Source organism: Poromitra crassiceps, assembly GCF_964638095.1.
Source record: "Poromitra crassiceps genome assembly, chromosome: 23".
NCBI classification, from domain to species: domain Eukaryota; kingdom Metazoa; phylum Chordata; class Actinopteri; order Beryciformes; family Melamphaidae; genus Poromitra; species Poromitra crassiceps.
This window is the reverse complement of record NC_139639.1, coordinates 517,192-540,000: the sequence shown is the minus strand read 5'-3', so window position 1 is coordinate 540,000 and position 22,809 is coordinate 517,192. Positions and strand designations below refer to the sequence as shown.

Below are 22,809 nucleotides of genomic sequence, written 5' to 3'. Positions count from 1 at the left end.
AACCCAACATCATCTGGGACCAGCCGCTGGTCACCACCTCCCGGGGTCAGGAAGTCCAGGACTGGGTGAGGCCGGTCGTTGGTTATTAACCAATTCATTTATTGATCTTTCTATTTATCAACACTGAGAGAATGAATGGGGATGAATGAGTGAGGGTATAATAGTGCTGTATGTATGTATGTATGTTTGTATTGTATGTAGGTATGTCCATGTATGTCTTGTTTGTTTCGGGGACAACGGATGGAAATTAGCCTCATGCCACGTGCAACGTGCTCGAGCCTCGTGCTCGAGTCTCGTGCTAAATCCGGCAATTTTTACACTCTGATTATGTTCTTTGTGTCCATTAATTTTGCACTGTCCCGTCCAAATAAACAAATCAAATGTCAAAAATAAGCAGGTGAGTGAGTGAATGGGCATTCATATAATGCTGAATTCCACAAAAGGCCGTATAATCAACAGTAAACAAACAATATTATGATCTCACTACTAGAATAAGCTGGCCAGTAGCACGGTGCACAGTTGCTCGGAGGAGCACGCGAACCTCGCCAGGCAGGTGAGCACGCGAGGTCCACGCTGGAGAAGATAGTTCTAGTCATAACAGCCACACCACAGTCGATCCACATCGGGTTTCTCCAATGATGTTTGACAGTGATGGAAGCTACGAAGCTAAAGCTAATGTCATGTTCCCACGGGTCCTTGAAATCCTTTGAAGTTTTTGAAAATAGACATAAATAGACACGGGTCATTGAAAGTTCTTGAATTTATATATTTTGTGCAAGAATAGAAATTGAAGTTCTTTTGATATATACACTACAGTATCTATTTTTTACTTAACGTTAGTAATAAATAGGCTATGTTCCGCTGTCTGCATGTGTGTCCCTGCCATCTGTGCATCCTTGTTTCACGCACCACCTGCCTCGAGAATCTGCGGTTTTCTCAGTGTTGTAACAGTGATTAACCTTGATCCATGTCTCAAACTATGCTGTGTTGTTGGGTCCTTGAGGGAATTGGGCCTGGAAAGACCTTGAATTTGATGTTTAAGAAGGTGTGGGAACCCTGTAAAGTTCCCTCAATTCTTTTTCCACAAACAAAAACAAAAGCAGAAACACACACAAAAGCCTACGTGACTAGTGACTTGCTTGTGATGTCTTGCTTGCTCTGGTCTGGACACCACCAGCTAGTACCAAGTCTCAGGACGGATACAACAACATCACCGTGATTCTCTGGTCTTGTTAGTGAGCATCGATCACAGTCGTTTTCAGAAACTCACACTTACCCGCTGCTGTTGACTCAGAGCACATGCCACTGTTTATCTCTGGCACACCTAGGTTTCACTCTGACTGATCATTAACCAGCCCGCTGATAACAGCTGCAGGAAGACCATATATAAGCTGACGTGCACCATCACAGGATCACTTGTGACAGGAAATAGATCATGAGTCCCTGTGTGAGTCGCTCACCTCGCCGTTAAGTGCCAAGTTGTTTGAACAGTTACCAAACACACATTTCCTGACCTGGACACATTATCACACGTGATTAGAATGTCCATGTAAACAACATGGACATTTACCACTTCGTAGAGACGTAGAGTAGCCTATGTTTTTAGACCCCAAGTATCTGACTGTGCTGAATAAGTGTATTACCTTCAAAGAAAGAAAGTAAAGTCTTAATGCTTGATGCTGCTGGAGTGTCCTTGAACAAGCCAACACGTCCCCTCCAGCTGCAGCAGTCACCTCAGCTGGGCAAGCAAAAAATAAACAAATAAAATAAAAACAGCGGTCAATAAAGAATCACATTATTATTACTAGTAGTATTGCTTATGGCCTAGTAGCAGTATTAGACAATAGTAGTGCGGTAATAATGCTGCATTGTAATTGGTGGAAAATGTATGTCCCAGTTGCCCGAGCAGCATCTGAGTGATTGCTGTGCTGTTTGTACTTCACTCTGGTAGTTTTATATTCATTAGGCTTTGCCTTTTAGAGAGCTGTCGCTATATAGACCCTTTTCGCGGGGGCCATTTTGTGTTGAAAAGGCAGGGTAAACACAGGTGCAAGCAAAACAGTAATGAGGGTTTCCAACTTCCAATCATGGAAGTTGGAAACCCTCTGTGTTTTGCTTAGCAGGCTACTACTTTTACTTTTTTCTTCCGGGTGGATGTCCACCATCACTCATAATGGGGAAGGGATAGAGATGTATTCACAGTCAATGTATTCGTGGAGGCCTCGGCCTGCATATAGTATCACTGCACAGTCTGTAGTGAGTTGGTGCATCATATAGTATCACTGCACAGTCTGTAGTGAGTTGGTGCATCGGGATGCGAGCTCCATTCTGTCTTGTATCGGAGTGAAGATGTACTTCCCTTGCAGGAGGTACATATATAATGTATGTGACCTCATGTATAATGTATAAACAGGGTTGAGTTGCCTCAGCGGTGCCGTGTGAGTCCCTACAGAACGTGGTGGTGTTGTGTGAGTCCCTACAGAACATGGTGGTGCCGTGTGAGTCCCTACAGAACGTGGTGGTGCCGTGTGAGTCCCTACAGAACGTGGTGGTGCTGTGTGAGTCCCTACAGAACGTGGTGGTGTTGTGTGAGTCCCTACAGAACGCGGTGGTGCTGTGTGAGTCCCTACAGAACGTGGTGGTGTTGTGTGAGTCCCTACAGAACGCGGTGGTGCTGTGTGAGTCCCTACAGAACATGGTGGTGCTGTGTGAGTCACTACAGAACGTGGTGGTGCTGTGTGAGTCCCTACAGAACATGGTGGTGCTGTGTGAGTCACTACATAACGTGGTGGTGTTGTGTGAGTCACTACAGAACATGGTGGTGCTGTGTGAGTCACTACAGAACGTGGTGGTGCTGTGTGAGTCACTACAGAACATGGTGGTGCTGTGTGAGTCACTACATAACATGGTGGTGCTGTGTGAGTCCCTACAGAACATGGTGGTGCTGTGTGAGTCACTACAGAACGTGGTGGTGCTGTGTGAGTCCCTACAGAACATGGTGGTGCTGTGTGAGTCACTACATAACGTGGTGGTGCTGTGTGAGTCACTACAGAACGTGGTGGTGCTGTGTGAGTCCCTACAGAACATGGTGGTGCTGTGTGAGTCACTACATAACGTGGTGGTGCTGTGTGAGTCACTACAGAACGTGGTGGTGTTGTGTGAGACCCTACAGAACGTGGTGGTGCTGTGTGAAAAATTCCCAAAAGATAATCTTAACAAAGGGGGGGGTTGTGTTCTGGTCGCTGCACTAGTGCGAGGGCCCCGTGGCACTGGATCAGCTAAATGGATAGGAAGTTGGAAACCCTCATTAATGTTTTGCTTGCACCTGTGTTACTTCCTGCCGTTTAGACACAAAATGGGTGAATTGGGTGGGAGGTGAAAAAGGCGAATTGGGAGACAGTGGGGTGGGGGTGGGGGGTGTCGGCGGCTGGAAGAAATTTGTCGGTCCATAAAATCAGCCTTTATCTCTGGAGCAGTTCCAGATGTCCTACAGTTTCCAGGCTTATAGCTCTCTGCTTTCTGGCTTTGGAAGAGAGTTGTTCCTGTCCACAAATGTCCAGTGCACTTGGCCTAGATAGAGGATATGAAAGGGCATATGTGATGTTGCAAGGTGAGTGGTGTGTGTCCCTTTAAGTCCATGTGCATGTCACTAAACACAGGCCGTCATGCTGATTTTGGAGGAGGGATTCCCCGCAGTTTCTAACAGCTTTTCAAATGACGACAGGAACAAGCAGTGAGTCACCAGTCATCAGGTCATATCACAGGCTGGCTGTTCCTCCTCATCCTCATCCTGTGAGACTCGGCTCCAGGCCAGAAATAGGTCCAAGTCTGCAAGTCATTAATGATGCATTATATGGCAGCAGATGACATGAGGCGTAATGCAGTTTGAATATCTGTTGTTGTCTGTATGATTTGAACCTGCACACACACACGGGCATTGAGCATTGGAATAGGCAAGGACTGATGAAGGGGATTTTTCAATTTTCCCACATTTACATGTAAGCTGTTTATGAGCATTTTTGCCAAGTGGCGCGCACATCCCCAGATATGGACTAGTGGTTTATATAAAAGGTGTTTTCCCTGAGATCAATCCTTTCCGTGTCTGTATATTAGATTGTAATTTTGCTATGTTACACTAAGATAGGCTATGCTGCTTTTTCTGAACGTAGAGACAAGTGCACCATTGCACTGCTGCATGTCCGCTCTGTGTACTCGAACTTGATCTCTTTCCCCTGTTCGTCCTGTGTTTCTGGTGATACAGAGAATACACACACACACACACACACACACACACACACACACACACACAGCCCGTCCATTGGTCACATGGCCTGTCATGCAGAAGGCAGTTGAGGGAATTGCTTGCGTGTGTGGTTCCTTCCACTGAGCGGCTCTGATGTGTCTGGCTGTGGCTCAGACTCTCCAGAGTACTGTTTGAGTGTTGTGTGCAACACAGTGCAGACTCTGAGTCGTCTGCAGTTCTGACAGATTTAGTTCAGACAGAGTCCCATCACAAAAAGGTTCTTTGTTTACAGCATAGAAAATGTGGATGTCAGGTTAATCATCTGTCATCTGTATAGATCATCTATACTTGTACTGTATAGATTATTATGTTACATTTGGTATTCAGTTTCTGCATACAGAGGGCGATCACATAATCTTGTGTCGCTCCTTTTATCTTCTTTGATTTTCTGTCTGGTGCCGGTCCACAGGCACAGAATATAATCATTTGCATGTTTTTTTATCAAGTTTTTTCTGGTTATTCCTCCTGTTTTCTCCCCAACTCTACTTGGACAATTCCCCCTGCTGTCCCGGTCGTTGCTCCACCCCCTCTGCCGATCTGGGGTGAGCTGTAGACTAGCACATGCTTCCTCTGATACATGTGCAGTCACCAGCCGCTTCTTTTCACCTGACAGCAAGGAGTTTCAACGTAGCACGTTGGAGGAGCACGATATTCCCCGCAGTTCCCCTCCCAGCCGACCAGAGGAGGCACTAGTGCGCTGGCTGTCCAAGAAGCACCGATCAAAAGCGTTATTTGTACATTTGTTGCAAGTAAAAACATATCGTGAAAGACATCACAAAGTCATATAAAAACAGTGTTCAAAAAAGGCATACCATAATTAACAGTGTCCAAATGTAACAGCAAAGCGGTCAGCAAAAGTTAAACTTCCCCCTCTCACCCCATCTCCATCCATTCACAAAACAAACAGGTCAACAGGTCATGTGACTACTACTGCCTTGACTCCAAAACCACCTGACCCAAATCCCTGTACTGTATGTGCCAATGCATAAACAATAACACCGACTGCACCTGGCTGGCTCCTACAATTGATTTGAGTTCATGGTCCAGGTCAGCTGTCCTAAGAAGTCTTGATCTAAGACTCCATTTCATAATAACTGAACATGTAATAAGAATAGAGAATTCTACTGTATTATACAGAAACTACAAACCCCTAGATTAACCCATTGATACCTGATGCAGCATTTGTGTGTGTATCCCTTTAAGACCGCGAACCGCGTTAACGCGGTTCGCGGTCTTAAAGGGATACGCACACAAATGAGGGATATACACGCAAATGCTGCATCAGGTATCAATGGGTTAACTGAAGGGATTCAGATTCATCACGTCCTGTTTCAGGTGAACCATGTGAGTGAGGTGCGGAGCACGCAGCAGGCGCCGACCGTTGTCGTGTCAGAGAGGGCGCCACCTGACCTGAGGGCCGAGAACAACATGGGTTCCTATGGCAACGGAACCGTCAGCATCTACAGCGAGGGCAAATACCATGGCAACGTGTGAGTGATGGTTACATCTGACCTACAAGCAACTGGAACAACAAAGAGAGCCTGGTCCGCACTCAAAGAGTAGAGTGCATGTTCCTTTTTTACTCTTACTTTATGTCCTTTTTTATTTGTTTGTTTTTATTTATTGATTGATTTGTATTTTGCACCTTAAACAGACACAGCTCTTCTCTCAATGACTAAATCATGTTTAAAGGAACCTGTCCTCCTCCTTTTTGAATGCAGACCATACTGTCTGGCTTGTTTATTACTTTTCTGTTTTTGCTCTACACACCAGCGCAAGTGACTTCCTAACCTTAACGTGCTCAGACTACACAAATTCTGACGGATATTACAAAGATTGGGTCAGGCCTGAAATATGACCGTCGGGGACGACGGGTAGCGGGTGACATAAAAAAAGACCAGCGTCTTGGTGACGCCTCACGACACCCTGACGAAAAGACTAGCATGCCAGTATTTTTCGTCATTTCTCGCCTACTTTGACAACTATTACGACGCGTTCCTTTTGACTTCAGCTTGAAGTGTGTCTTCTGGGGCAGAAATACTGCGAGTCCCTGGCTCCCCGCCCCGTAACCATAGCAACTCACTCACTCACTCTGCCTGCCTGCATGCCAGAAAGGAGAGGGAGCCGCTGAGCAGCAGCCTGCAGGGAAAGTGAGAAATATAGGCAACACAATCTATTATATCGTAGGCTACAATATACCAGCTATTAATAGATAGATGTTGTAGGCTATATTTCCCGCTTTTGGCTGCTACACGGGGCTGCCGTTGTGCTGTGCTGCCTGTCTTGTCTGCCCGTGCGGGGCGCTGACAGTCCTCTTTTCGCTCGCTGAGATAATTGACTTGTGGCGTGCGGGTCGTTCCCGATGTTCTGCGTCACAGTTGGCAGTCCTGGTCGGGATCAGATTTGTAGTGCTGCCTGCCACTCTCCCGGCCAAGACACATCACAAATCTATGGTGTGATTGCCTCATCTGACATGGTGACATGGTGAAAGCCAAAAGATATATCATGTAGTCTGAGCCATTACACAAACACACATACTTTATCATGTCATATTGGAAGCATGGGATGACATCTTGTTTCTACAACTTGATAGTGTTCACTTGTTTAACTTGGACCAGTAACATCCAAAATAGTTAACTGCAGCAGATACTTTTCGTAAGTACAGTTGATTGTATGAGTGTGAATATAACAAGAAATTCCCACATGTGCTGCTTGTAATTACCAGTAGGAGGCAGATGTGAAAGTAGTTTTCCAGTTGCCAGCTGCCCCCCCCCCCCCCCTCCACACACACACACACACACACACTGAGCAGCTCCCCTGACTGTGTGTCTTGCTTCACCACAGCCTCTCTGCCAACAACGCCAACAGCAACAGTCATGTCCCTGAGCCTCTGTACCAGAACACCGCGGCGGTGGTTTGCTCCAGCAGCTCCTCAGAGGAGGCCGACAGCATCAAGAAACCTCCCCCGCCCGCAGAGAGGGGATGGAGGCAGGAGCGAGGGCCGAGCCTCCCCGCTGCGGAGGTGGTGGTGGAGTCCCAGTGTGAGACGGGCTACACCACTGGAGGAGACACTGGGAATGAACTTGACCAGGACCAGAGAGATTACCTCCACAGGTGGGCCACTACCTCAAGATTGCCACTCTCTGGCCCACTAGCATCGCTTCCAGAAAGCATTTGATTTCATTGAACTGAGGTCTCAAATGGTGCAACTGAAAGCGATCCTTAGGAAGCTGTATAATGTTGGTAAATGTCAAAGCTATTGTACGTGGGATGAGGAAGCACAGGTGCAGCCTTAAAATTGAGGTTAAGGGGGAGCTGCTAAAATAATTAAATTCGGTTTAATGTCCCATAGTCCACATGCAGAGGCTTTGCCATGCAAGAATATAATTCGGGGACATTCTGGGTCATTTTTGCTCTCTTTTTTTTTGGCATGAAAATGGTCAAATAAAAAAAGATTGAATATGAATCAGCAAAACAGAAGGTACAGCATTTTCTTTCAAAAACCTAGATTGGTTGTAAGGTTGAAACAAGCCCCCAGGAACAGCTCTGGGCTGTGAAGCAATTTTGACGTTGTGGCCAAGCTTTGTATTGCAAGTCACGTGGCGCACTGGACCCAGAAAGCTTTTTGCCCATACACGCATAAGGGGAAGCAGCTGTAAAACTCTGGGAACATGTTTCTGGCTATCACTTAAAGTCAAAAACGACTCTTTGAATTATCAAGTTTATTTACTAAAGGCGATATTCACCCCTACTAGATGCCAGCAAACCACTACTACATTCACCTTATGTAGCCCCGCCCACTTGGCCCATTGTGTCACGACTTCCTGTTCAAAACACCGGCTGTTTTGCGTTGTGTGTTGTTGCCCCTCCCCTCCCCCCCCCCCCCCCCCCCCCCGCGTTTATAAATAGACAGAGAGGGACCGTGTGAGGCTTGCCAGCAGTTGTGTTTCAAGCTGTGAATGTGATTGGAAAAAGGAAGCGGCCGTGGCCGTGAAACAAGGTTAGTTTCTGATTGGATCACAGCTGTGGGACTGTGCATTTCTGGCTTTTTGTTGTTTCAGTGGGCGGTGGCTCGCTCTGCATGTCTCCACGGCACAGGCTGTCTAGTGCACACAGAGAGCCACGCCAATGCGTTTTGTTTATGTCTGACGCTACTGCTCTAGTGCGACATCTAGTGGGCCAAAACAATCACATGTAGTGCCTTTAAATTGTGGGTCAATTTTTCTTTAGAAGTCACCAAGATCCGTTTTCTGTAGGTCCTTCTCTCTCTATGGCTCTGGCCATTCATGTGTGTGTGTGTGTGTGTGGGGGGGGGGGGGGGGGGGGGGACGACACTTATGTTTTTTTAATTAAGCATGGTTAATACAGGCAGTGTCGTGCCTGGCTTGCACTGAAAAAGACAGTATTTCAGGCCATTCCAGAAGAAAACGTTTGCATACATGCCACAAATATTGTCCAGTCTCACCACTGTCTTCAAGGCAGGCTTGCCTGCTATTTAAACGTTTTAATTCAATGCCAAAGGAAATATTGATCAATATTGAATCAAGTAATGTATTGATATTAATATTAATATCCCGCCCCAGGCTGTACCCTGAGATCACGTCGGACCAGCAGCGGCGTCAGTACAAGAGGGAGTTTGACTCCGATCTGGCGCGCTATAAGAGCCTGTGTGCGGAGATGGATGACATCAGTGACCAGGTGCACAAGCTGAGCAGGGAGCTGGACGCGCTGGACGAGGGCTCCATGAAGTACCAGGTACAAACAGGAGGCGGACCTGGGGAGCGGAAAAACTCAGGGCAGCTTGCCATTAGAAGATTCAATTACAACTGTGACAGCTCGGTTCAGCTTCGCCATCAGGAGTCACTTATTGCTTTGCCGTAGAAAACCTAAGGAGCAAAGGAGAACCGAACCAATTTTCACTATATCCTTTATACGCTAATATGAGACGAACGGATGGCAAACGTTTGGATCGAAAAGTATCCTGACTAAATAGATTAATCTGGTGCAATTTAGTGATCGAAGTTGTGCTTCTCTTCTTAGGGTGTGGCAGATGAGTATAACAGACTGAAGGAGCTGAAGAAGGTGAGTGGAAACTGATTATTTATTATATTATTATTATTGTTGTTGTTGTTGTTGTTGTTGTTGGGGTTGTTGATTATTTGCTTACTTTCCCACATTTCCTTCTTTTCTCCTAGTTGCCGGACTATCAAGCAAAGAAGAAGCAGAGCAAAGAACTTAGGCACAAACTTTTCCACATCAAACGCCTGGTGAAGAACTTTGACCGCGGCCTTTGTTAAGTTGGACTCTGCTCTGCTTTATCAGTCCCAACAGCTGAACGTGGCTGTGTGGGACCCATGCTGAAGATGTTATAAGGTTGAATCCAGCACTGACAGCTCAATATGCTAACATAGAGAACAATGGTGGGCCTCTTGTTTCAGTTTTACTGCTTTGGTGTTTGATCGCAACAGTTGACCTCTCAGTGAACCTCTCAACTATTTTCGACCTTATTTCATGTTTACATGTTGTCGATTACTTTCCCCCGGCTGTCACAATAGACTAGCCCATGCAGAGCTGCTGATAGGCACTACAGTGACTTAATAGAGAGAAACTGCTCTACAAGCTGCAAGGAACGTTACAGAACACAATTTTGCAACATTCTCATACGTTGAGATATAGTATGAGATGATTCTTACAGTAGGCACTGTATATATGAACCTGACTTTGAGTTGTAAACCTTTGTCTATATTCTCTACTTCAAGCTGGATGGTTTTAATCAGCCTAGCAAACACTGTTCACATGGTGATTTTTTTTTCCATTTTTTGATACATTTATGCATTTGAGATGCAATGTCTACTTTCATATTTATCAGAATAATCAACATAAGGCATTGCGTCTGTGTTTTCAAATCCGCTTAATGTGAAGTTGTTTATCTCATGTAAGAATTTCACTTTTGACCCTCCATTTCAGAGGTAATTTAATTGTATGTTACACCATGATGTGCCCTAGTTTTGGTGAAGAACTGACTAACGTGGAATTTTATATAGAAATTTCCCATGTGAATTTACATTATACAGTCATCTAAGATTGGGAAAAAAATGCTTATCAATAAATCATTTTGAATTGCTTTTCAAAACAGTCCAAACTCCACCTTGGGTTTTGGCATATCATTATTATATTATCAATTCATATAATTAATGCGATTACATTATTACACTGTTACACATTTGTGGTACATGTTGCAGTGTTTATTTGGCATTCTTCTTACAGATGTAATTACAATACCTTTTTTGAAATAGATTGAAAAATCAAAAACAAAAGACAGGTGGTCACCTTCTGATTCTTTTAATAACGCTTTCATACACAATTGAAAAACTCAAGAACTCAGTAACACAAAGATAGGAAAACGTTAATAGTATATTTTTCTTTTTTTCTATTATATAGTGAGAGTTGATGATGAAAAAGAAGAATATCCAAATAACTTTCGAAAAGGCCAGGGGGTATTTCAAGAAGCAGTGTTCCATCCTTTTACTCAGAAAAACGTGGTTAATTGGTGATAATTATGTATAGATCTTTTATTTCGAGATGATTTCATTATTTCTTTGAAAGGTGCATTGCTGTACTTTTAGATGTATAAGCCCGCCTCTTGAAATACCAACATGAGGTAAGCCCCTCCTCTTTCAACTCGTCACAGGTAGTGTGATGTTTTGGCATTGAATATCCTCATTTATTACAATATTCTCTCACATCATTTCAGAATAGCGGAGACCCTTGGATGCTTAGAGATTGGAGCGTGGACATCCTCCTGTTCCGTCAATGTAATATCAACCATATTGGCATGAAGATAGGTATGTTATGTTTTTTTTGACATCTCAACAGATGACAGAGGTATTTTCATGTAAAAAAACATTTAGGAAAAAAAAAAAAAAAAGGAGCTAACAGTGAAATCAATGCTTACGGTAAATTAACTTTTTTTCTCTTCTGAAATACATTATGTAAAGTATGAAATAATTTCAACTTAGCAGAAATCCAAAACATTTTAACATGCAGAAGGACAAGTTGGCCTCAGTATATACATTTCATTACATTTCCAAGGGTTCATTTCCCACACGAACCACATGGACTCAATTAAAAATCGGTTAGATTTCCAGGTAATGTTGGTTATGGATTTTTGATCACCACCTTTATTTGTCTGGCTACATGTTTTTTTTTTTTAAATCATGATCATGTTTGTCAGGAGAACCCATGTTTAATTTACACATGTGTCAGTCTGCCATGTTTCCATTAAAAAGAGTTGCTTCCAAACAATCAGCCTGTCAGACATAATAGCTGCATTCACCGTCTTTACTCAGAGTCTAGCTCACATTTGAAAACACGTCAAAACTACTTGTTGGGGATCTTTTAAAAGGATACAAGACAAATGTTTGTGAAGCTCATATAAGACTCGTTTCAAATGTCATTAAGTGTCCCAAATCCATACTGAATAACAAGGCAGTTGTCAAAAAGAAGGCGGCTTGTGGTGAACAACAATTACAGAGGTTTGTGTTTAGGACATATCAGACTTAAGCATTCTGATGTCTCGTGAGGTATTAGTCCATTTTCATGTAACCGTGTCTTTTCTCTCTCTCTCTCTCTCTTTCTCTTCAACTACAGCATCAGTGAGCCCTGTGGATGAATCTAAACACACTGGTCACGTGGACGGGCCGCTGGTGGCCAAGCAGTCAGAGTCCTTCTCCTCTTTCTCTCTGCTTTGTCTGCTTAAATCGATCCGTTTAAATACCACCTCTCAGGATGATACGATAGACTTTGGTGAGTTTCCTTGGTCTTATTTCAGTTTTGTTCCCGCTCGAACAGTTCCTTGGCTTCTCCCTGGGCGGTGAATTGTGAAAGCGGTGAATTCAGCGTGAACAAAGATGTTTTTTCTCTTTCAACAGCGAGGAGCTTGACAGAGTCTTACTGGGTTTAGTACGCAGTTCAGTTCACCGCACAACCACAGTTCTCGGACGCTTCCAACCTTTTTATTGGGTGTCGTCCATAATTAATGATAACGATGATAATATTGTAATGTCATTATGTTGATAAAAAAAAAAAAAAAGGTCACTGTATCACAAATGGGGATGGCCATGGAAAACGAGGCCAGTGTAGGGAGAATATAGTTTTGGTGACCTTCGGCGGTGGGACACTTCTGCCCTCTAGATGTATTTGTAGTGGGGTGGTGCTGCCCTCTACATGTAGATTGTGTTGTGTTGTCTGTAGTCACTATGGCATGTGTTTGGTGACATGACTGGCTCTGGTGGCCATATCGGGGCCCAGCAGGGAGAGCTGATCTCTGGCCTGAGACCTGGCATCAGAACTGCTGGGCTGGCAACAAGACACATCCAGCCTGGCACTGGCCCCTCTCTTCTCTGCAGGCCTGCGTGGAGATGGAGGTCCGGGGTCAGTTCATGAGGGGGAATCGAGCGGTTGCGGTACGGTACATCTGACGGCCAGCTGGCACCGTGTCCCGGAACCACACAGATGGATATTGATGAGTCAAGAGAGTTCCTGCGGGTCCTTGTCGTCACTAATCCCAGACGGAGACCTCGTCCAGCAGGGGTGGAGGGGTGGGGGTGGGGGGGGGGCTACTGTCCCGGGACATAGGGCCAGCTGATGGAGCTTCCGGAGAGCTGCATGTCGCGGATCAGTGTCTCGATGGGGGTCTTGCCGACCAGGCGCATGAAGAAGAGCTGGGAGATGAGGTTGGCGGGGACGGCTCGCAGGGCGGGCAGGCGCAGCAGCAGGCGGCCAAAGCGCTGTGGCTGGTTGGGGTACTGCATCCTCTCGTACTCCGTCAACGCCACCTGGGCCTTCTCCTGCAGAGACTCCACGTGCACCGGGTCTGTCAGGCCACAGGCGTCTGACAGCCAGAGAGGAGGAGGAGGAGGGACAGTTACTACATAGTGTGGGCAGGTTACATAAAGAGTCGTGATCAGCAGAGAGGTACTTTGAGATCCCAGCAATGAAATGTCCTTGAAGGGCACAGATACTAATGCAATGCCTGATCTCTAAACTGTATGAAGAGCACTGTCAGGACTTATGTCTTATATATTATATCTATATAACTTACTTAATAATAATAATAATAATAATAATAATAATAATAATAATACTTTCGGAGGTGGCACTCACAACATGTAATTTGTTAACAGTAGACACTCAAAAATCCTATACCAGGCGTCTGGGTAGTGCAGTGGTAGAGTCCCTGCCTACCAACACGAGGGTCGCAGGTTTGAGCCCCCGTGTTACCTCCAGCTTGGTCGGGCGTCCATACAGGCACAATAGACCCTTTTCAAGGGGGCCATTTTGTGTCTAAAAGGCAGGGTAAACACAGGTGCAAGGAAAACACTGAGGTTTTGCTTGCACCTGTGTTTACCCTGCCTTTTCAACACAAAATGACCCCCGTGAAAAGGGTCTATTGGCCTTTTCTGCAGCTGGAAAGCCGGATTAGGGTATGTGTCCTGCTCGTTGCGCTAGTGCCTCCTCTGGTCGGTCGGGGTGTGATCGGCAGATGGGGTGGAGCAATGACAGGGACAGCAGGGGGAATTGGCCAAGTACAATTGTTGAGAAAACAGAGGGGGAATCCGAAAAATAATCTTATGCCCAGTGCTACTGGAACACTCCGCCGATTTTCAACCAGCTTTGTATCATTACAACATCAGGGGCCAGTTGCACCAACTGGTCTTACGACTGGTCTTAAGCTAAGTCGGTCGTAACTTTACGACCTAACAGCTACGCCGGTTGCACCAAGAGGGCTTAAGCCTTCTTTTCACTACGCCCAGGTGTAACTCTTACGCCTGGTCAGGAGGAGGCGTAATGAAGTGCCTGCCTGTAACAGAGATCTCCGTGTCTATCAGCGGAGACCTGCTGTAATTGAGTCCTTACCGTCCTCATCGTCATAAAGTCGCCTTTGAAGCATGACATTAGATTATAACGAACTAGTTGTGTGGCTTAGCCTTCCCAAATGTTGAGGGTCATTTTTTAGAATTTAATACATAGAATTGGGAACGTTACATTCAATTTCATTCAGACTGCCTGGCACTAATCGCCGGTATTTTCCCCCCGGAGCTTCCACAGGAGGAGGGGGGTGGGAGGAGGGAGCGTGTAGTGACGCACGCACATACAGTAGTGGGTGACGGCGCGAGGCACATTTGTGGGCCAATCAGGGGCATTCCCCGGCAATTCACATGGACGCGCATTGCTACGACGAGCGTAGTTAAGACCAGAGGTAAGCCAAGCCCTGTTGGTGCAACAAGCGTAATGGACGCGCATTGCTACGACCAGCGTAGTTAAGACCAGAGGTAAGCCCTGTTGGTGCAACAAGCGTAAATCCACTCTAAAGACTGGTCTTAATGAAAGACCGATGTAGGAGTTACGACCAGGCATAGTTAAGACCACTTGGTGCAACTGGCCCCAGTAGTATATCAGAAAACTGTCAACAGTTTTTCAGTCATTCATTTGGTTTGACAGTTATTTAGAGTTGATTTGAGTTAAGTTGTGGACCACTGATGTCATTTGTGCATGAATGACATCACTGGTCAACAATGGTCAACAACAGCATTTACTGCATAAAACATTATTGCACTTGCATTAGTATACCAGGAGAGGGTGCCACAGTACGGAAATCCTCTGATATGTGTGTCAAATTTCACTGCAGTGCTTCAGTCATTACAGTCAAGAAAAGGTCAACAGACTTCAATCTAAAGGCCTTGAGCATTATGTCATTATATATTACTCCTATTCACAAGTGGCTGCTTTTGCTGGTTTTGGCAGTACATGTCCTGCATAGCAATCCATCTTCTATATAATATTTTTTACCAAAAGCCTTACCAGAAATGTGATATTATATCAAGATGATAATAATAGTAAGAGTAGGGTTGGGATATGAGAGGAATCGATATTGATTTGAAGGAACTGATATCGATTAATAAATCCCAATATCGATCCCCTTTTCCCGTGGATGTTTGAAGCTTTAACCCTGTTAGACTCACGTGGTTTGGTTTTTACTTTTTAGCGCAACAAGATCTCGTAAACATCTGTAAACATTATTTTTAATAATGCACTAGGTTAGAGGGTTCCAATTTACAGCATTAGATCTTTGAGAATGTCTTTCATATCCAAGCAAAATTGGCATTGTAACTGAAATATCAATATCGAATCGGGACCTTGTGAATCGGAATCGTATCAAATCAGGAAATCAGCGGCGATACCCAGCAAGTAAGACCACCAGACAGACTTACCGGGTGAGAAAAGCGCGATGGCCTTGAGGCAGCTGTACTCGGCGGAGTCCACCTGCAGCCTGGTCAGCTTGTCCACCTGGTCCTGGAACACCCTGACCTGGTCCATGAAGGACACCACGCGCTCCGCAGACATGGGCGAGGAGTGGAAGCCGGCGGCGGCCAGCAGGGGCGCCATGTGCAGCGGCAGGGCCGACTGGGCCGCGTTGAGGATGAACAGCTCGCTCCAGCTCAGCCGCAGCAGCGCCACCTGTGGGTTTTACGAGTGCATTGTTAATCAAAAGAGAAGATTCCACCTTCGGGAAACTCCTCAGTAATCAGTACATTCTGGATCCACTTTCAATCTGCCTTGTCTACTTCTTAAAGACCCTATGAAATGCCATATGCAATTCCATCTTTACTTCCTGGATTTGTTGCATTTCCTTGTGAAACAGGATGTTGAGGTGCGACATAATGCAGTGACGGATCGTTCAAAAACCTAAACCAGTGGAATAGGGAGAGAAAAGCGTTTTATGTGAGCTGAAGGGCGGACTTATGAGCATTGCAGCATGAGGACTTAATTTCATGGGGACTTTAAATTAGCGATTTCCTACATTTCCCAGAATGCCTTTTGACAACAAGGGAAACCATTCTGCATTCATGAATCAATGAGGCATGCTACACATCTGCCCCCAAAACTGCAGCAATTGAAAAACGATGTTCCGTTGTCACTATTATTCTGATTTCTGATAAGTAGCGGTCAAGGGAGAAGCTGGGTCTTGTCTACTTAATGTAGTGTGTGACACATCACGTAAAGTCGACTGTTTATATGAAGTTTCATCGGCTCACCTGATCTGACACAGGCAGCTCGGGGAAGTAGGGGATGTTTCTCGCCCACTCGATGGTGCTGAAGAGCAGGCGGGCGGCCAGTTCGCAGATGTTATCGATGCCCATGGCGTTATCCGGGCCGGCTTGCTGGCTGTACTGGTGGCCGAAGCGGCTACTGGGGTACGGCTCGGCGCGCAGCAGCTGGGAAATGAGCTCCGACACCGGCTGACCGCTCCCGCCGTTGTTGTTGTTATTGTTGTAGAACTCGCCACCGCCGAGCCCGCTGGCGCCCCCTATGGGCGTGATGGAGGGGCTGAGGCTGGGCTGAGGTGGGATGCGACCGCGTTGGACTGCTGAAGTTGGGTTGGGGGACAAAGGGGGGTGAGGTGAGGAGAGGAGAGGAAGGAGAGCAGGGAGGAGGGGACAGAGAGAAGAGATGAGAGTGTGGGGAGAGGAGAGCAGGGAGGAGGGGACAGAAGAGATGAGAGCGAGGGAAGAGGAGAGCAGAATATGTCATGGGGAAAGGGTGATGAGTGGTGAAGGAGGGGTAGATGAGGGGATTTGGCGGTAAAGAAAAAGGAGAGAAAGAAAAGTTAAAAATGAGTTGATTCGGGCCGGCGGTGTACGTCAGATTATCGACAGACGGCCTTGACCCGATTAGAAAGAAAGCTTTAATTCCAGATTAAAGGAAGCTCAATCGAGCCCAGATTGATTCCTCAGCAGAGACAGTGGATCCGAGGAGAGACTCATTCTTATGCTCTCCGGCCTACATGAAGGTTATCTATAGGCATCAAACAAAGACTGGAGGACAAAGATTTATTTTTTCATTACAATTTCAATTTGTGCAAGATTAATTCTGGAGGAGGATTGCAATATGCAAATACTGTAATCAGAGTGCATGCTTTTCTGAAGACAAGCAGGAGATTGTTTCTGCACCCTAAACACAAGCTTTTAAACAACATCATTTGGCCGAGAGAAAGGATGGAGGTGCCAGCGCCGTACTGCGTAAAAAAACAAATCTAAGACATACTTATAGCTATTTAAAATCACAAATCTCCAAACCAAGACTGACTCGTAATTCCCATCAACAACACCGCGGGTACAATATCTTGTATGGTTTCGATGGTGAAAATACATTTAGCCTACAATGTAATCGTTGACAAATTGTCGGCAACTGAGTGGAGCAATATATCGTAGAAAGGGGACGGAATGCACTTAGTGGAATACTGTATGATTCCATTGAATGCTTCAGGAAAATGCTCCCACCTTGAAACGGTCTCGTGTACAGCACTAGTCAACACATCCTGTCTATCTTTACTCATTCGTGTTCAGGATCTGTCAGAATGTCATTGAAGAACATCCCATCTGGGCTTCACAAATCCCTATTGGATTGTGATCTAGCCAACAAGGCAGAGGGTTTGTGTAGGTGCAACCAGAGGCTTAAGGCTGATAGATGGGCTCAGGGACGCAGGTGTCTTAGCGCTGTATCCCTCTCAGTCACTCCTTCATGCACGCCACTCCATTAAGCCACTTAGTGGATGGCATTGAGCCGACACGCACGGCTAGCTTAGCCATGATAGGGCCGAGACAGCCATGTGACACGCACGGCTAGCTTAGCCATGACAGGGCCCAGACAGCCATGTGTGGCTCTGGTCTATGGGGCTAGCTTAGCCATGATAGGGCCCAGACAGCCATGTGACTCGCACGGCTAGCTTAGCCATGATAGGGCCGAGACAGCCATGTGACTCGCACGGCTAGCTTAGCCATGATAGGGCCGAGACAGCCATGTGACTCGCACGGCTAGCTTAGCCACGATAGGGCCGAGACAGCCATGTGTGGCTCTGGTCTATGGGGCTAGCTTAGCCATGATAGGGCCCAGACAGCCATGTGTGGCTCTGGTCTATGGGGCTAGCTTAGCCATGACAGGGCCGAGACAGCCATGTGTGGCTCTGGTCTATGGGGCTAGCTTAGCCATGATAGGGCCCAGACAGCCATGTGACACGCACGGCTAGCTTAGCCATGATATGGCCGAGACAGCCATGTGTGGCTCTGGTCTATGGGGCTAGCTTAGCCATGACAGGGCCGAGACAGCCATGTGTGGCTCTGGTCTATGGGGCTAGCTTAGCCATGATAGGGACAGCCATGTGTGGCTCTGGTCTATGGGGCTAGCTTAGCCATGATAGGGCCGAGAGGCAGAGACAGCCATGTGTGGCTCTGGTCTATGGGGCTAGCTTAGCCATGATAGGGCCGAGACAGCCATGTGTGACTCTGGTCTATGGGGCTAGCTTAGCCATGATAGGGCTGAGACAGCCATGTGTGGCTCTGGTCTATGGGGCTATCTTAGCCATGATAGGGCCGAAACAGCCATGTGTGGCTCTGGTCTATGGGGCTAGCTTAGCCATGATAGGGCCGAAACAGCCATGTGTGGCTCTGGTCTATGGGGCTAGCTTAGCCATGATAGGGCTGAAACAGCAATGTGTGGCTCTGGTCTATGGGGCTATCTTAGCCATGATAGGGCTGAAACAGCCGTGTGTGGCTCTGGTCTATGGGGCTAGCTTAGCCATGATAGGGCTGAAACAGCCATGTGTGGCTCTGGTCTATGGGGCTAGCTTAGCCATGATAGGGCCGAAACAGCCATGTGTGGCTCTGGTCTATGGGGCTAGCTTAGCCATGATAGGGCCGAAACAGCCATGTGTGGCTCTGGTCTATGGGGCTAGCTTAGCCATGATAGGGCCGAAACAGCCATGTGTGGCTCTGGTCTATGGGGCTAGCTTAGCCATGATAGGGCCGAAACAGCCATGTGTGGCTCTGGTCTATGGGGCTAGCTTAGCCATGATAGGGCCGAGACAGCCATGTGTGGCTCTGGTCTATGGGGCTAGCTTAGCCATGATAGGGCCGAGACAGCCATGTGTGGCTCTGGTCTATGGGGCTAGCTTAGCCATGATAGGGCCGAAACGGAAACAGCCATGTGTGGCTCTGGTCTATGGGGCTAGCTTAGCCAGTATAGGGCCGAGACAGCCATGTGTGGCTCTGGTGTATGGGGCTAGCTTAGCCATGATAGGGCTGAAACAGAAACAGCCATGTGTGGCTCTGGTCTATGGGGCTAGCTTAGCCATGATAGGGCCGAAACAGAAACAGCCATGTGTGGCTCTGGTCTATGGGGCTAGCTTAGCCATGATAGGGCGGAAACAGAAACAGCCATGTGTGGCTAGCTTAGCCATGATAGGGCGGAAACAGAAACAGCCATGTGTGGCTCTGGTCTATGGGGCTAGCTTAGCCATGATAGGGCAGAGACAGCCATGTGACACGCACGGCTAACTTAGCCACGATAGGGCAGAGACAGCCATGTGACACGCACGGCTAGCTTAGCCATGATAGGGCCCATGTAGCGATAATAGGCACGGCAATGACAGAAGCAAATCCAACTTAACTACAATTGATTATTTTCTACGGGCAGCTGATGGAAGTAATGAGAAGCCTCTTCTGAGGTTCTTCAACAGAACGTTATTCTCATGTTTTCATATGAACGCAATCAAAATGCGAGTGCTTGAAATGGGTCACATGTCTATAAGAGGATAAGGATTGATGGTGGGCTTATGGTTCAGGGTAGGAATATACCTTCTTTGCGCATGCCCACGCGGAAGCACTTCTTCAGGCGACAGTACTGGCACTGGTTCCTGTGGTGCTGGTCTATCTGGCACTCTCTGTTGGACCTGAAAACACACACACACACACACATTACAGGATGAACTGGGATCGATCAGTCACGATACGACCGTGGCAAACCAGCTTTCAACTTTGATTTCAGAAACTCGTTTCATTTTTTAATGATCATTTTTGCACTATAGCAATAACATCCTGTTTTCCTCCCAGCTGTCAGGGTGCATTAAATGCTGCCACCTCAACAAGTGGCTCTCTGGTTGTGTTTTCACCCAGGGCGGCTCTCCTAACTATCAGTAAATCGTTGTGTAACCAGTGTTACTCGAGGGCAAATGCAAATGAGAAGATACGCTGCTGCAGCGATAAACATGATCTGAAACAAAGCCTCTTCCATTGAAAAAAGGTTTTAATGTATGTAAAGCTGATGTCACAGATTATGAAAGTGTCTAGAAGCTCATAGTGGCTTTTCCTTAGACGATTCTCCTCAACATTAATATTGCATCATGAACCTGGTTTCTTCTTCGTATGGCTACAGGCTGTGGCAACTGTGAGGAAGACTAGATAGTACGAGATGATGAAATCATCAAGTGTTATTTCAATCACATTTTGATATTTCAATTAGGGGTGCACCGATATGAAAATTTTGGCCGATGCCGATAACCGATATTAACATTGCTGTTATGGCCGATAACCGATGTCGATATGATCTGTATAAAACCACATTTTTATGATCATCACATTTTGTACATACTGAAAAACACATGTTAACACTGAATTTGAAAAAGTTATGCATTTCTTTATTTGCAAAGCCTTTGGAAAAGCCCATAAATCATAGATTTACTGCATTATTTCATATCAATGTGAAGAATTTGGCTGATAATGATAACCGATATTAACATTGCAACATCTGACCGATACCGATATGACCGATATGTTAAAAAATGACTAACATCGGCCGATACCGATATGATTGCCGATATATCGTGCATCCCTAATTTCAATTGTACATTACAATTCAGTTTGAAAAAACTTTTAATTTTGTATTACTCCTTTCAAGACTGTGTTTATGCTAGTGAAATTGTGTGTGGTGAGTCACTCCATCATCATACAAAAAATAATATGTTGGTACAAAATTACACTGCAAATATGGCGATTCATATTTATATTCCGATGAATGACAACGGAAGCCTTGGTTTAGTTCAACACATAAGAGTGCATCAGGGATAATTCTAGACATTATAACAATTGTTTGTGTGTGTGATATCCTGTCCACCCCCCTCCACACACACACCATCACATGATTCATTCATTTAACAATTTATGCAACTGCTGTGTTATCCACCATTATCAGTATATTATCTTTACCAGATAATCCTGTCCATTGTTAAGTGTATCCCCTTGTCACTGTAGCTGATGTAACATTGTACATTTTGAATTTTCACTAGTATCTTTCCAATTGTCAGTCGGAACACCAATCAACCAATGAGAGAGCCCATTACCCGCGCTGCCCCACTCTCTGACCTGCAGGTGTAGTTGAGGTTGCGCCGGATGCTCCTCTTGAAGAAGCTCTTGCAGCCCTCGCAGGTGAACACGCCGTAGTGTTTGCCGCTGGACTTGTCCCCGCACACCACGCAGTCCACCACGCACGCCTTGTCCTCGTCCCCCGCCTCCATGTCGCTGCCCCCGGCCTGCGGAGAGCCGTCCTCCTCCTCCCCCCTCAGGTAGCTCTTCTCCCCTAAGCCGTTGGTGCCCCCATTGGGATCTCCCCAGCCCCCACTCACCATGGCCATCGCTTGGTTACCAAACCACTGCAGAGGAAAATGGACAAGCCGGCCAAGACTTCTGGTTGCTGTCAAGGTAACATAAATATCAAACACAAAAAAAGAAGGAAAAAGTCCAGACTTGTGTTTCTTCTCACCTGAGGAGATTCAAGACCTGCGGCTTGTTTGTGCTCTCATTTGGTAATTTAGTTGTTGTTTTTTGGTTTTGCAATTTCACACACTCACAAAATTGAGCAGGCGAATTAAGAACAAAAAAAGTCCTCAGGCTAAACAAACAGATGTGAACACGAGTTTAAAAAAACACACACACCAGGCTTTAAGAGGTGAGCAGGAGAATGTTTGGCAGGAAAAACGAGCTGTTCAGTCTCCTCCCCCTCCACTATGACCTGGAAACAGTCTCAGTCTGGCAACTTTTTGTGTTGTTTTGCATGCCTGTGGATTTCCACAACGCTTCTTTCCTTCTTCTGTCTTGATCGCACTGTTTTAGTCGCTCCGTGCCGTTTTCTTCCTCTCTTCGGCCCGACGATCCCTGAGTCTTTATAGCCTGCTGTGTCCTCCTAACGCTTCAGCCGAGGAACCTTGCACAGGAAACAATGAGTCAACACACACACATTCTCCAAAAACACACCGTTTGAAAATATCAGGTGAAAATCCTCTTGCCATACATACTCTCTCTCGGTTTCTCTCTCACACACACACTCGCAGCACTGTCTCTCTGTAGCAACAGTAATGGCTGAAAAAGGACCTCGGTGTTAGCTCGCCTTTAGCACACGCCTGGAGAGGCTATGACCGCCCCTCTTAAAGTAGCCCTCACACAGAAAGGCTATGACCGCCCCTCTTAAAGTAGCCCCGACACACATACACACCGTGGCTCGCTGATAGCCATTACAGCTACCTAATCATTCACCTCTATACCTCCGTCCTCCACATGATGCCCTGCTTCTTACCTCAGAGTGAACATGAACGCCCTGTGTCCACAGCTGCCCTC

The 22,809-nt window shown here is 46.2% G+C and overlaps 2 protein-coding genes across 3 annotated transcripts in view; one reads left to right on the top strand and one right to left on the bottom strand.

The window, feature by feature from the left end:
* LOC310797422 (occludin-like) overlaps positions 1-9,632 on the top strand; it is a gene marked incomplete at its 5' end in the record, with an annotated part of 11,419 nt that extends 1,787 nt beyond the window's left edge. The window contains 6 exons of the mRNA XM_083659790.1: positions 1-65; positions 5,639-5,793; positions 7,148-7,417; positions 8,887-9,058; positions 9,344-9,385; positions 9,499-9,632. The exon at positions 1-65 is cut by the window's left edge and continues 97 nt beyond it. Coding sequence (XP_083515916.1) covers positions 1-65; positions 5,639-5,793; positions 7,148-7,417; positions 8,887-9,058; positions 9,344-9,385; positions 9,499-9,600 — 806 coding nt within the window. The 3' untranslated portion in view covers positions 9,601-9,632. The remainder of the gene's footprint in view (positions 66-5,638; positions 5,794-7,147; positions 7,418-8,886; positions 9,059-9,343; positions 9,386-9,498) is intronic.
* Positions 9,633-10,630: 998 nt separating this feature from the next.
* On the bottom strand, positions 10,631-21,885 carry nr2f6a (nuclear receptor subfamily 2, group F, member 6a). Of its 2 annotated transcripts, none has more exons than XM_083659354.1 (5): positions 21,562-21,885; positions 19,999-20,093; positions 16,402-16,733; positions 15,577-15,823; positions 10,631-13,196 (listed from the first exon to the last, which is right to left on the bottom strand). In XM_083659354.1, exons 1-5 carry the CDS (start codon positions 21,828-21,830, stop codon positions 12,922-12,924), a joined length of 1,218 nt encoding a protein of 405 aa, XP_083515480.1. In that variant the 5' UTR covers positions 21,831-21,885; the 3' UTR covers positions 10,631-12,921. The 2 variants fall into 2 exon arrangements, with proteins under 2 accessions (XP_083515480.1, XP_083515481.1); XM_083659355.1 differs by having other exon boundaries at positions 16,402-16,730.
* Between the last annotated feature and the right edge of the window lie 924 nt (positions 21,886-22,809).